This window comes from Tursiops truncatus, chromosome 11 (assembly GCF_011762595.2).
Source record: "Tursiops truncatus isolate mTurTru1 chromosome 11, mTurTru1.mat.Y, whole genome shotgun sequence".
In the NCBI taxonomy this organism is placed as follows: Eukaryota; Metazoa; Chordata; class Mammalia; order Artiodactyla; family Delphinidae; genus Tursiops; species Tursiops truncatus.
This window is the reverse complement of record NC_047044.1, coordinates 64,024,559-64,039,646: the sequence shown is the minus strand read 5'-3', so window position 1 is coordinate 64,039,646 and position 15,088 is coordinate 64,024,559. Positions and strand designations below refer to the sequence as shown.

General features: G+C 41.1%; 2 protein-coding genes across 8 annotated transcripts in view; one reads left to right on the top strand and one right to left on the bottom strand.

The window, feature by feature from the left end:
• SENP1 (SUMO specific peptidase 1) overlaps window positions 1-4,317 on the bottom strand; it is a 59,297-nt gene extending 54,980 nt beyond the window's left edge. For 3 of the 4 annotated variants that reach the window (XR_002176243.3, XM_019934537.3, XM_019934538.3), the window contains exons 1-2: window positions 3,692-4,317; window positions 98-145 (exon numbers count right to left, since the gene is read on the bottom strand). Coding sequence is in view for 3 of the 4 variants with exons in the window: in XM_019934537.3 (XP_019790096.1) it covers window positions 98-145; window positions 3,692-3,743 (100 nt within the window). In the remaining variant the exon portion in view is untranslated. The remainder of the gene's footprint in view (window positions 1-97; window positions 146-3,691) is intronic. The other variant, XM_033866852.2, reaches the window with a different exon arrangement.
• A 189-nt stretch (window positions 4,318-4,506) lies between these two features.
• PFKM (phosphofructokinase, muscle) overlaps window positions 4,507-15,088 on the top strand; it is a 42,698-nt gene continuing 32,116 nt past the window's right edge. Inside the window, exons 1-4 of one of the 4 annotated variants that reach the window (XM_073788758.1) lie at window positions 4,507-4,776; window positions 5,614-5,704; window positions 7,859-7,971; window positions 13,120-13,268. In XM_073788758.1, coding sequence (XP_073644859.1) covers window positions 13,154-13,268 — 115 coding nt within the window. In that variant the 5' untranslated portion in view covers window positions 4,507-4,776; window positions 5,614-5,704; window positions 7,859-7,971; window positions 13,120-13,153. Of the gene's footprint in view, window positions 4,777-5,613; window positions 5,705-7,858; window positions 7,972-13,119; window positions 13,339-15,088 lie in introns of those variants that run through there. The other 3 variants (XM_033866846.2, XM_073788759.1, XM_033866850.2) reach the window with 3 other exon arrangements.

Here is a 15,088-nt window from a genome sequence, read left to right as displayed (position 1 = left end):
AATATTATTAAGCACAAAGATGCAAATATTCTTTCACTCCAGCTTATCTAATCAGAGTAACTAAAAGGATTAAACACTACTTCATAGTCAGTCTTACCCATGTCAGGTATTTTCACATCACTGACTTCAGCAAAGATACAAAGTCCTATAAAAGAAGACAGAAAATAGAAATGTTACATTCTGAAACATCTCTTTCATGTCATTACACAACAGGAAGCCACTCAGAAGTGACACTTGTATTCTTAGTGGAGAAAAATAGAACATGGTAAGGCAAGTTGATGGGAAGAGAATGGGAACTAAAACTAGTCTGAGGTAGTTCCAAACATTTCTGCAACCTGTGTAATACTAAAGAGCAATTATGGACTACCCACAGAATCACAGATTACAGCACAAACCAGGTTAGGAAAGCCAACCCTTTGCAGATTAATTTGCATATGATCATAAAGTTAGTGACTGCACTGAAATTACAGCCTAAACATTCTTCCCAATCCATTAATCTTTCTATTACCTCATGCGAAACCATTTTATTTTATTTTATTTTATTTGGACCATTTTTAAAGTCTTTATTGAATTTGTTACAATATTGCTTCTGTTTTATGTTTTGGTTTTTTGGCCTTGAGGCACATGAGATCTTAGCTCCCTGACCAGGGTTCCCCCTGCATTGGAAGGCAAAGTCTTAACCACTGGACCACTAGGGAAGTCCCACTAAATCATTTTATAAACAAGTGACAGATCTTGTGGTAGTCCTGTTAGGACTTCTCTTCCATACGTCTTAGCAGCCAAACAAAAAGTTATCAAGGAACACTTTGCAGTTGTACTAAGTACTTTTTCCCCCATCATTACTCAAACAGTTGCAAACCAAAGTCCCTTTGCCTACATGAAATTATTTTTTTCCTCGATATATCTAATTTGCCCAGAAAAAGAAGTTAAAAGCCTAACTGATGGAACCAGGTTAATAAATGTACCCTTGGACACAGGCTTCTTGGCAGATTTACAATAGGAGGAGACTAGAGATGGTACATATATATAGTCATAATCTTATCACATATTTTTAAAAAGATTGAGCACTTCACCAAATACATAGCACTATCAGGGCTTCAATCTAAGGAAACTGCATGATGATAACAGGAATTCTTTACGGCCCCAATAACGAAGTGCACACATAAAGGAAGGCTGCTCGAGCTTTTCCTGGCATAGGTACAGACTAAGCAGAGTAATCATCTGATTACCTAGTCTTGCCAGGGAGGTTTCCCAAAGAATTTAAGCCCTAGATTTAGGCTTCAAATATATTTCCAAATGCTCAACTTACTAAAAGGTTTCTATCTGGTAGTTCTACACATTATTCTTTCCGCTTCTTTCTTTTTTAATAAAGCCAAATTCCCTGGGTCCCCCATTAAGGGAAAAAAAAAATCCTATCAACCAATAAACTAGCAGTGGCTTTTTCACATTTCACTCTTCCAGGTCATCCCGTAACTGTCATCGCTAGTCTAGTCTTTTTTTTTTTTTTTTTTTAACAAACCTACCCTTTTAATATTTATTTAAAGTTTCTTAACACACCTGTTTGGCTTGGGTGGGGAGGGGTGAGGGGACATTTTTTTCAGGTTTAGTTTTAAAATATTTGCTCATTTTCTACTGTCCAATCATTTCAGCACTTCCAAAGGTTCCCTAGGACACTTTGCCTCTCTTCTCTCCCTGTCCCCCAGCCGCCCCCAGCTCTGGGGGCCCATGGGCCAGGAGTCATCACTAGTCTTTTTTGTTGTGTTAAGAAGAATGCCAATTTAAAAGCCTGGTGCCCATTAGAACAATCCCATGTTAACTTCCTTTGCATTGCTGAGATAGATGTGAAGAGGGAAGCAAGCAAATCAAAGAATGTTAGAGATTACGTCCAGAGTGGTTAAGTGACTTGCCTGAAATCACAAAAGATGGGGCAAAGGGAAGACAAAAATCCAGGCATCCTCACTTCCAAGCAAATGTTCTTTCAATAAACAATACAAAATCACATCCTTTAGCATATCCTTATTCAAGGATTCATACACATTGGCAAGATAAAAGTAATCCCTAGCTAATTCTGGGGAATCCACACTTTTTTTATAATTTTAAGAATTAAAGCCCCACATTTACATTTTAATACAAATACATCCAGCTTCTTCAGTGTGCCACTTCCTTTTTGCCACTTTGCAAATACAATGGGAGAGGAATATTTTACCCCAAGATTCAACATGAAATGTTGGACCTGGAACCTCTGAAACCACCAAATTCTTTCAAGCATAAGAATTTTTTCCCTCTAAGAAGAGCATTCTAGTAACACATTTTCTACTTCACTTTGTTCATTTAATTTATTAAAAGAACATAAGTAGTTACAGGTATTCAGATGAAGTCAGGTAAGTAGCTGAACACAAGATAGTAGGAAATCTGAAAGAAAAAAAAAGATGGCAAAGTCCTGGCAATAACAGAATGTAATGAGTATGGTAAAACATTTATAAGTTTACATACATGCAAAGAGGTGATAATAAAAGTGAATGTTTAGAGCTATGATGAAGTTTTTTGAAAGTATATATTGAGGAGAGGCACTGTACAATTAGCTTTATGCAGGACCAAGATGTAGTAAGAACAATTTATGATATGAGAAGGGTGTGGAAGTGATCATATGAATTATCCTACTACGAACTCTGGGAAATTATGTTTATGAGACAGTTTGTACCATATCATTATGTACTTTTGTTGTTGTTTTTCATATTTTTACAAGGAATCTCTCCAATTAGACTCTAATACTTTAAACACCAAAGATTCACTTTCTTTCATACACAAACATTTACTGTGCACCAATAACATACAGGGGACTGGTGATACAAAGATGAATGAGAACTGGTCCCTGCTGCTGAGAATCTTACTGTCCACGGGAGGAAACCAGATTCATCAACAGATATTACAGCCATAAAATAAAGCTGGTGCAATTGGTAGGAGGTGTAGGAGTCAGCTAAGAAAAGGTGTAGGAGTCAGCTAAGAAAAGGAAAGACTTCCGAAGCAGCAGTCAAGAGTTACGTCATAGCTTGAGGCAGAAAAACCTGTCTTTTAATCCGTTTGCTCCCTCTAGATTTGCCATCCGATGGGTGATACGAAGACCATCTTTGCAGTTGGGATAATTAATTGGAATTAGGTTAAGAGTGAACGAGGCTTCTCAAGATAAAAACAAATGAGGCTTCCAAAATGGGACTAGAGGGAAAAAAGGGAAACTAAATTGGAAGGTTAAGGGATCATGCTTAAAGAGATGCTTAAGGCTTCACGGTAACTGTAATTTCAAATTCAGTGTGATCTATCTTTCAACACGAGTCCTTAACACAAATTATCTTTATAGAGAGTAAAGATTTAGGAGATGATGCGATCTACTCCATCCAAAAACATCCAATTGGAAGAGGGACCCTAAATCAAATAGTTAGTGGCCTATAAAAGGCCTTATATGAATTTCATAAGAATCACCACCACCCCAAATATAAGTGAACCAAACGTGAGGTGAAATGACTTAACAAGGCTGACGTGAAAGTGATAAAGGAGCAAGTTATTGCCAACAAGATAGTGGAAATACTGCAGAGGCACCGATAAACAGAAATCACCAAGCTCAAGAGAAACTGGGCATATATCCAGAGAGATCACGTTAGGGGACCCCAAGAAAGAGACGGTTGAAGGGAATTACCAGAAGGCGATGAGCCAGGTAAGCAAACGGTGGCGGTTAAGGGGATTTTCATAACCTGGGCAGGAGGGTCCGGACGTTTCTCTCTGGTGGTGGCACTAGCGGTATGACATCTCGGGGAGACACCACAGAGTAAAAAGAGTTGGAGAAATGTTTACGTGACACGCAGAAGTAGTCGAGAAATATCTTTCAGGTCTCAAGGAAGGCGGGAGGTGAAGCAGGTATAACAGAAAAGCGGAGCTTCCCGGTGAAAACAGCTTTCCCCTGAGAGAAAACCTGCTCTGGCGGGAAAGCCCCGAAATCCCAACCGGCCTTTTCCTCACACGTAGGGCTGGGTGCTGAGATGGGGCCGGCCGTGACCTTAGGGAGACGGCCTCTCCTCGACCCCGGAGAAAGAGGCCTCAAGGAACGGCCTCGGGAAACCTAACTAACGGCCACCGGCCAGATCGCGGCCGGCAGACAGCAGGGGTGAGGGGAGGTGGTCCCAGGGGGCGGGGCAGAGGAAAAAGCGCCGTCCCCACAGCCGTCCCCGCTTCCGTCCAGCCCAGCCCAGGCTGCCGGGCCCGGGCCCGCACTGCCTCCCGGCCCAAGCTCCCTCCATCCTCACCCCTCCCCCAGCTTCCCGCCGCCACTCACCGAACCGGAACCGGCTGCTATGCGAAGGGGTTTCCGGCCGGGCGCGGAAAGCAAAACCCGGGAACCGCCGCGAACCGGAACCGCCTCCACAACACCGGAAGAGCTGTTCGGTGGCAGCGGAGGAAGGGGGTGGGGTGAGAGGTCAAAGAGCAGAGTCGAGGACCCGCGCAACGCCTGCGCAGTGTGGCGAGGCCTGAGAAGCCAAGGGATCATCTAAGGCTGTGGTTATAAGTTCCTCTTTCAGTTTTGGCTTTTTCTCGTTCTCGTTGTTAAAATACTGTTAGTTTGCCCTTCGTCCTTCGCTTTTCTCTGTTCCCTCGGCCCCCTTACCTGCTGCCTTCTGGTTCCGCTCTGGCGATTTTTGCTTACGCTCTGGTTTCCATGGCAGCTTCTTGCTGTGGCCCTCGATCTGCGAGAACCTGTGGCCACCTTGACAGATGTTGACCTGAGAGGTAAATCTAACTCAGGCTAGATTCATGTTTTATTGAGAATCACAAAACGTTAGTGCTTGTAGAGGTTATTGGCGATCATTCAGTCTGAGTTTCAGAGATGTGAAGTCTTTTCCCAAAGTTATAAAGTACATGGCAGATCTGGGCCTAGTAAACAGGTTTCTTAACTTGCAACCCTATACTCTTTGCACTACATCATGCTTGATTGGCCATTGGGGAAAAGGGGGTGGGGAGCAGCTTGGGATTGGCTTAGGTTGGACTCTAGAAACGTGTAGAAATTTCCAGAACTCTGGGGGAGTTTGAAACACTCCTCCAGGAGGTGTGAGGAAAGCTATCTGGGGTCAAACCCAGATTTCTGCCCTCTGAAGAGCTAAATGGCCATGTTGTTGTTCCTGGGACCGAATTGATTAACCTTTAATCTTTATTTTTAAGAGAAAATAATGAGAAGAAATGTGTTTGTTCATTTAGACTTGTTACCAAGTCCCTCAGCTTGGCGGGCCTCAGGACCCAAGCCCTGTCTAGAAGTCTTGGAGAAATGCTTCTGAGTAAGCACTCTAGACCCAGATGACAGCCACAGTCTGAGGTCAGACTTGGCTGAGCTGGAGGCCCCAGCCATTTAGCTACTCCCAGCTGCTGGAGAAGATGCGTGCTGAGTTCAGGATATCTTGCCCTGTCAAATGTATAAAAGTAGATTATATGTATCACTTCATATGCTGACATTTTATACTGTCAGGTCCTAAGGCCTGTTAGTATTGAACATACCTGGTCCATGTCACTTTTATCCATCTTATTCATTCCACAGATCAGTTGATTTGCATTAAACTCTGTCTCTATTTCTAGGAGACAACCGTGCATAAAGAGGAGTTGCATCTGAAATTTTTCAAGTGTGTGATTCAGTCTCGCCAGTTAGTCAGGACTCCTCAGAGAACAGGTACCAGTGTCTCCTGATCATACTCAAGTGACAGAATGGGTTCTCTTGCAGGGAATCACAGTACAGGATATGAGACTTACTAGTGTAGAGGCAGGCTTTAGCAGTCAACTGACCTTGTTTTTCCATCCCCACTATGATAAAATGTTTATGACTGAGTCTTGTCTTTTTCTTGTACTAGTATCAGGTGAGATTTTGGCCTGATGTGTGGGGATAGGCCCCAGGCAGGTAAGGAGGAATTGGGAGTTGAGGGAGAACAAGATTTATAGCACATGAGCTGGTAGTTGATTTCTCTGTCCTTTGTGAATTATTTCAACCTTTCCAGGTTCATCTGTGGGAATCCTTGTTGCCATTGGAATTGACACTCCAAAACCTATAAGATAAATAGAGTCCCAAAGAAAAATGGCTTTCTCTTCCACCCCAGTCTTAAAGTTTCTAGTTATGTGTTCTGCTTTTACCTCATTTATGTCAAAATAGTAGAACCTTTTGGAGGTAAGATAGTTGTTGATAAGAGTCATCACTTCTCTAATTTGTCACTGGATTTATGTGAAAAATGCCCTGGAAAGCTAACTGAGAGCCTTAGAGAAAGTGAAAGAGAATAAAGAGGACTCCCCTCCCTGAATCCCACCTTGAGGGTGACCTAGAAATGTTGCTTCTCAGCTGAGGAAGCTTCAACTTGCAGCATGCTCATACAAAAGCCACCATCCAAGACAGATGCCTTGAAGAGTCTAGATACTATGGATGATCCAGACTCCGTGGAAGGCATACCTATTTTTAAAAATGGTGAGGCACGTGGTTAAACAAGGGGGAGGAATGTGGAAAGGAGTATTGGAAAGTAAAAAATTTATGAGTAGCATTATAAATTAGGATAGACTTACTGAATTCAAAATATGAGTTAAGACACAGGGGAGAAAGTTGGGGTGTGTGTGTGTGTGTGTGTGTGTGAGACAGAGGGAGAGAGAGAGAGAGAGAAATCTGTAAAATTACAGAAAGAGGGACAGTTCCCTCTATGAAGAATAGCTTGATTTAGTCAATAGTAAGTCATTTGGCTCCCTCATAACTGTAAGCTGCTAATCTGGTTTAACCTATTATTAGGAACCTTGATATATAAAAATGTGAAACTTAAAAAAATAAATTAAGGAGTTATTATATCACAAAGTGATTCCAAATATCATTAAAAAATATTCACCTTCAGAATCCACTTAATAACAAATTTCTCTTTAAGTAGTGTCCAACTCTTAGGCAATTTATATGAAACTTCAGAAACACATTTATGTGTTTCTTCTCAACTTAAATATATCTGTATTGGAGTCAGTTCAGTGCAAACATTTATTGAGTTCCCACTACGTACCCAATAATATGCTAGAAATGATAAGAGAGGTTGTAACATAACCTTGTCATTGTCCCAGTAGTTTACAATTTGGAAATGCCTTAGAGTTTCTTTAGCCCAACTCCTTATATTTCCAGAAGGAATTCAGGTCTAAAAAGGTTTTCCTCAAGAAGTTAACAAATTCATTGGAGTAATTACTCCCAGCACCTATGAAGTATATAGCAATATTTATTCAATAATATTTGAGCACTTACTATTTGAAGTCATTGTACTAGACTCAGTAGGAGATGAGAAAATGAACTAGATGCTTTCCCTCTCCCCCAGGAGCTGACGATCAAGAAGGGAGATAATAAGAGCTTGATAACTTTGGTTCAAAAATGTTGAATTTAAAAAGAGGATGCCTTGGAGATGTAGGAAAGGGAGCTGACTGCTTAGGTAGAGTTTCACTGAGCTCCAGCATGTTAGCAGGGCACCATGATCCAGGATCCAGTCCTAAGCTTTGAAGTGGCATACACTCTGACTTAATTCAGTCCCCTTAGTGTACCCAGGGTTAACCAGACTCACAAGAAAATGGTTTGTATACAAGAATTCCAATTTATTAAGCTGTTGGAAGAATACATATCTATATATGGCAACTGTGTGTGGTCTGTGTCCCTTTAATCAGACATTGCTTTGCCCATGCATAAAAAGCTGCTAGGTAAAGAAATAAGCCCAGCTGGTGGACTTGTCCTACAGTTTCCCGAATTTGTATAGATTATTTCTTATTTGCCCTCTTCTTCCCTGCTTTTCCCATTCTCATTTTGCTCTATACTTAATACTCACCTCAGACCCCCTTTGCTCTGATGACCCATTTGGAACTGCTTCTGTGGTTTGAACTCAGCATTATCCCATGGACAAAATTTTGATGTTCAACTTCTGCCTTTAAGCACTGAGGCCTCAGGTAAGAGCTACATTTAACCCTTCCAACTCTCCCATTAGAGACTGAGAATCAAATATCTTCCCAATTTGCCCCACTGGGGCCTCCATTCCTCCTCTTCCGCCTTTCTCCCTGCCTACTTCCCCTCCTTCATTCCCTCCTCTTCCCTTCCTTTTCTTCCTTCCTCTCTCCCTCCCTCCTTCTCTCCCTCCCTCCTTCTCTCCCTCCTTTTTGTTCCTTCCAAGAAAAGTTGTTTAGCACATATTATGTCAGGCACTGTACTTGGCACTGGGAAAAAAGTAAGGAAAATCAGTACATTGCCTGCCCTCATGAGGTTTATGGTCTTGTGGGAGGAAGACAGTAATCACATGATCACACATGTGGCTAGATAATTAGAATGATGCAAGTACAATGAAGGAAAATAATACCATGTAATCAGAGTGTAAAACAGAGCACCTAACCTGGCCTGAGAAGTCAGAAAGACCCTTTCTTGGGAAGACCTGAGAGATGAGTATGCATTAGCCAGGCAAGGGGGGAAGAGGAGCTTTCTGGAAAAAGGGACAGTAGGCTCTGAGATGAGAAGGAGTTTGGCTCATTGGAGGAGTAGAGAGGCCACTACAACTTGAGTGAGGGGAGGAGTAGCTGGGGAGCCAACTATAAAGATAGTAGAAGAGCCAAATCATGCTATGCCTTCTGGGTCTTACCACTTCTAAGCTGTAAGAACCTGTATTCTTGCTAAAGGAAAATCAGTGGGAGCTCTGCCTCTAACAAGATTGCCTTCATCTCAACCTAGTCACCATTCAACATTGAGCTCCCGATCCCAACCTCCCAGGACCAGCTCCAAGGAACTTGTGTTTTCATGAAGCTAGAATTTTCAGGGCTTTTATAGTGTCAACTAAATTGGAAAGATCATTGAGTGGGAAAATAACCTTAAAGATGCTTTTCTTCCAGTCAAGTATGCAAGGATACCAGTAGACCTGTGGAACCCTTTTTTTCATCTTCCATTGGTTAATAGAAATGATCTTATTTATCCTCTTGGACCACCCTACTCTGAGCCCCCTGTTAAACTGCCTCTCAGTTAACCCAGGGAAATGTGTGTAAGAGCCTGAAGATATATTCCTTGGACTTGCTAAACAGCTAGTCCTTTCACATTATGCTCGATGAGGTAAAGCAGAAGATCTGAAGTAGAAGACTCACTCCCAATATTGTCTTATATAATGATTATTTGTCTTCTCTTCTCTGATATCCCCCCAAACTTTCTTCTTTAAGAAAAGAAAAAGTGTATCTGGTCCAAGCTTGAGTCTTCACACCTCGGCTAAAGACTTTGTTTACCTCTGCCCTTATCAAGACTTGAATGTGGTGCTTCAGCCTGCGGTAGGGGTCATCTTGTTACCTGTAACCTCTTTCTTGAGCTAGCTTTCTCAAGAAGTTGATCCTCATTGGCAGAAATGACTCCATAGGAACCACCCAGGCCTTTGAGACATGCAGATTTATTCTTCAAGTGACTGGTGTTCCTAGACCGCCACAACTTAGAACAATGGTTCTCAAACTTCATTGTGCATCTGAATCACTTGGAGGGCTTGTTAAACCACATTGCTCTGCCTCAGCCCCAGAGTTTGTGATTCAGTAGGTTCCAGGTAGGGCCCAAGAATTTTCATTTCTGACAAGGATCCGGGTGATGCTGAATCTGCTGGACTGGAATCAAGAAGCTTTGTCTTAAGCCAGTGCACTGTGTCAGAAACTCTAATATTTGTTGCTAGTAGAGGCTGTAGGGTCTCCAGGGGTCATCCTATGCCAACTAGAGCTAAAGATGACTCTCCAGCGCAGACAGTGGTTTCATGCTTGTGCCCAGGGTCTGTCCTCAGGGAGCTTACATTCTAGTGGAGGCAAACACAAATAGCATATTAGTCAGGTTAAGGACTAGATGAGATCCAGGGGTTGTGTAGAAGTGAGAGAACCAGATAGATATTTGTTTCAACCCAGAGAGAGACCCATACCTAATTGCTACATATGTTTCACAATATGAACCCACCAAGTCATAGTAACCCATTTACAATTCTGATTCTGGTCCAAAGGAAATCTTGGTGATCCTCGGGTATGATACTCCTAACTTCTTCCTGCCTCAGAACCTTTGCATTTGCTATTCTCCCCATCTGAAAGCTCTCCCTCCAACTGGTAGCATGGTTTTCTCTACTGTTTGTTCAGACTTCTTCCTAGAATGTCATTTCAGCAAGGTTTTTCCAGAACACCCTACTGCAGATAGCACACTTGTTGCTCTGCTTCTTTGCCCTGCTTTATTTTTCTTCAAAGCATTTATCACTAATTGACTAACTTGTTCATTATCTGCTTTCCTCACTATTATTTAAGCTCCATAAGGATAGACAGGGTTTTTTTTCCCAATCCTGGATCCCCTTGTGTCTAGAACAGTGCCTAACATGTAATAGGTGCTCAATATTTGTTGACTGAACACAAGAAACCTATAGTATGCTATTTCCTCTTCTCCTGGGTTAGAGTTACACCTGGATGACTGACATACCTACTTCTCATTCCTAAATGATGGTCCTGGTACACCATCACTAGCATTATCAACATAATCTTTATCTTCTCATACCATCCTAGTGGTAGTGAATGGACTCATGAGTATAGCATACAACATCCTCTTTATTGCCCCTCATCTATACCAGCGTTTAGTAATCATTGTGAAAGAGATCTTCTGTCTTCATGAACTACTCAACTTCCTGGCAGTAATGTCTAATTTTATCCTAGTTTAGAGGGTCCTCTCCAAAGCTCTCTATATGTTTATTTAACTACCATTACTTAACAGGGTTAATGGGCAGAGCATATGAGCCAAGTACTTTAGGATATCTCAGCTGGTTTACTCAAGTGCTCTTCCTATCTAGCTGCTGCAGAATTCTCTTTAAACATCTTCTTGTACTTCTCTCCCCCAGAATGCCTTATTTCATGATAATTATAATTTTTGCCCCTATTATTAGCCTGGACTTCATGCCAATATCCCAAATAGCTGTCTAATACCTAGGAAGCTCTGGGGAGTCTAAGAGGACCTTCCAAATGTCTTCCTGTACTATGAGGATCTATGTAAACAATATGTCTTTCATTGCTTGGTACCAGTGTATGACGTATAAGCTGAGCTGTCGTATAAGGTGGCTCTCCTTTGTGCACATTAGCTTTACCCAATGTGCTGAAAACAAGAAGACCACCAACAGATAGTACAAGGTAGAAGAAATAGTAGACTTTAACCACATGGCCTTCTGGGTCCAACTGACTTTCTTCTTATGGGTTCAAGTCTTTTTTCCCCTCACTCTCTGCCAAGTCCCCTAAAGCCTGAATTCTAGCTACCAACGTCAACAACTGAAGAAAGCTGATTATATTTTGGACAAAGTTCTAGATTTCCAGCAGAACCCTAGCTAATTCCTATCATTGAGTCATTAGAATGGGCATAAGCCCCTCTTGAGAAGCCTATTTGAGAACCCCAGGTTTTTTTCCAGTGCAAACCCAGGACATTTTAGCTTTCTCCTCTGGAAGAGGGGTCCAGGGTGTCTGTCCTTTTTCAGCCCCATTAAACCATACCAGTAATGAAAATAATCTTGTAATAGGGCAAATTCAGCTACTGGCTTAGTCTGGTCGCCTCAAGTTTTTTTTGGGTACCATCTCTTGTTTGCCTAACTTGCTGCTTTGTTTTTTTGACTCCTGGTCCTTAACTCTGCTAAGCTGTGTGCTTTACTCCTGACAATTTCCTTAGGCACCCTAGCTTGTATGACAATGTTTAGACCCCTTTCTCACTCTCTTCTTCCTTAGTCACCATACTATGTTTACCTGTAGGCGTCACATACCAGCACCATGCCCTGAGGGATGCTTCTCAGACTCCCCTATTAGAGGCCCGAGGATTGGATATATACCATAGTTTTTAGAACTTCCCAGATCTCAAACATTCCCTTCTGTCATCATTCCACCATCAAATTATACATCCAAATTTTGATTCATAAGTCAACCATAGCTGACTAAAATGCCCCTTCCAAGTTGTTAAGATTCCTGGGAAACTATATTTGAAATTTAAGTTTTTTGATAAACAGAAAATTATGAAAAAGTGAAATGTATGGTCTTGGAGTTTAAGATTAAAATTAAGGAAAATCCATATAAGGAGCTGTCATGGTTTTATCATGTCATCCATCTCTCTAATACTGGAATATGTATATCCATTGGTGTTCTTTTCTCAAACAGTACTAAATAAACACTGCCAAATTCTTACTATCCAGGTCCCATTTTTTTCTTACTCCATTTTCCCTCAACTAATATATTTATGGCATAAGAATTTGATATAATTGTTAATTGGGTTATTGACTTCTTCAATTATATCCCAGGTCCAATGAAATATAAGCTTCCTATGAACCTTTGATAGCCCCTCTAGATAAGCTTCTTGAGAGCTTATTATACCTCAGTACCTGACACAGTGGCTGGCACATAATGAGTCCTCAATAAATATTTGTTGAATGTATGAATAAATTAATAATGAATAGGGGTTTCTCAAAATTCTTAACAGGAAAACATTTACAGCCATTTCTTAATATGATGTATTTCTTCCATTAGCTACTCTCTATTTTGGGTTGGTTTTTTACTAATTTAGCTCTCAGAGAGTAACGTCTTCAAATTTGGGTATTACACCAGGATGACCACAGGCAAGGCCTAAGTACTTTCTGTGATTCCAACCTCCAACTGACCTGAAAGTTCCCTAGGTGCCTTTTAAGATGATATTTCTTTGAATTGTGCTCATATAGTTTTCTAGGAACTCCTAGGGATGATTGATCCCTGGACAGAAAAAAGGATCTAAAGGATCAAGTATATTGGGATAAGGCTATGAGTGAGTGACATTTCCTTGTCTTTACCTAATTAAGGTAGACCCATTAATGTAGTAATTCATTAAGAACACTTTCAATGAAGATATAGGAGGCGGTAGTGGGTAGAAAGGGGAAGGGGTGGATTGATTTTTAAATTTCAGCCTTTAGATTAATTTTTGGAGTTAAAAACCCCAGAATGTATGGGGAGCTTTTCCAGCCGCTCCTTTTTCAAATTTTAAATACATATTTATTGAGATGTAATTCACATATCATAAAATTCACCCATTTAATATGTATAATTTGGGCTTCTGTCTTCCAGTTTCCCCATGTAAGGCGCTTGGAAGTCATACTCCATGCTAACAGCAAGTAATAGTAAAAAGACTGAAAAACCAACAACTCTTCTTGAATCTGTAAGAGAGGGGAAGACAAAGGGCAAACTGTTGACCCCAAAATTGGAGAGACAAACAGGTGAATACAGTTTATCACAGCTTACTGGAGCAGAGACCCAGGAGTGGAAACCTCGGGAACCAGTGAAGGGGTAGGAAAGCCTGAACTGTAATTGATAAATTGCTGGAGGCTCAGTGCACACAATTCTAGGAGTAAAAAACTATAGGGGGATCCAATCAAAGGGGGACCTCACAATATTGTGAGATTTACTTCCAGGAGTTTGACCAGATTCCCACAGTAAATATCAGAGAAAAATCTCCTTGGGCTTCCAGCAGGGGAAGGAGAAGAGGAACCATTTTGAACTAAACCAGAGTGCTACCAAGTCCAAGGTTGTACTGCCTTACTCATGACAAGCCAGTAAATTGAGAGATGAGTTGTTGGGGCAAGGAATAGCAGCTTTATTTGGAAAGCCAGCAGACTGAGAAGATGGTAGATTAGTGTCCCCAAAAACCATCTTCCCTGAGTTAGAATTCAGGCTTCTTTTATACTAAAAGGGGGGTAAAGTCCTGGTTCCTACATGTGTTCATTTCTTCCTCCCTGCAGCCATTCACAGGTGAACCTGGTCAGAAGGTTTCCTGTAAGGTAAACAAAGTATATTAGCTTAACGTTCATTATATGGGAGGCAGTGTTCTCAGAGATGGACCATTATGTATAATTTAAGCTTATAAGCAGCATCCCGTTAGTGACTGACTTGTAGCAAAAGGAATAGACTACAAAGGTTAAAGTAAAAGAAATAGATCCAATATGGAGTCAGATTTGTTCCTGCCTGTTACAAGAGTACTTTATTCTTCTTAACAAGGCCTGCCTTCAGGAGAAGCTAGTTAACCAGAGCCTAACTTACTGGGGTAAGTTATCAGAGTCTAACTGACCTGAGGAAGGGAAATACCCAACTCCAGCCCACTCTAGCTGTCCTACCCCACCTAAGGGGGGTAGGGAGGAAAAAAATGCAAGAAACACTTGTGAAATTCATAGTCCAGAGGCATAGGCACTGTAAAAGACTGAAATCTAACTGTAGGACTGTAGTATGCTTTCCCTCCCTCCATATTTAAGACCACATCATTAAGGCCTATTTACAGCACTTTCTTTTTTTTTTTTTAACATCTTTATTGGAGTATAATTGCTTTACAATGGTGTGTTAGTTTCTGCTTTATAACAAAGTGAATCAGTTATACATATACATATGTTCCCATATCTCTTCCCTCTTGTGTCTCCCTCCCTCCCACCCTCCCTATCCCACCCCTCCAGGCGGTCACAAAGCACTGAGCTGATATCCCTGTGCCATGCGGCTGCTTCCCACTAGCTATCTACCTTACGTTTGTTAGTGTGTACATGTCCATGACTCTCTCTCGCCCTGTCACAGCTCACCCTTCGCCCTCCCCATATCCTCAAGTCCATTTTCTTTTATCTAGTATGTCATGTCTGGCTGCCAAGAAAAAGTTATAAGGCATATAAAAAGGCAAAAAAACACAATTTGAAGAGACAGAGCAAACATCAGAACCAAACGTGGCAGTGATGTTGGAATTATCAGACCAGAAATTTTGAACACCTATGATTAATGTGCTAAGGGTTCTAATGGATAAAATAGATAGCATGCAAGGACAGACAAGCAATGTAAGCAGAGAGATGGAAATCTTCAGAAATAGTATTATTTAAAACTTGAATTAGTTGCAAATGTATATTGCAAACTCTAGGGCAACCACTAAAAGAAGTGATAAGGTATTACTGATATGCTAAGAAAGGAGAGAAAATAGTCACATAAAATACTGAGGTAAAACTACAAAAGGCAGAAAAAGAGTGGAAGACAAAAATAGGAACAAAGAACAGGACAACAAATAGAAAAT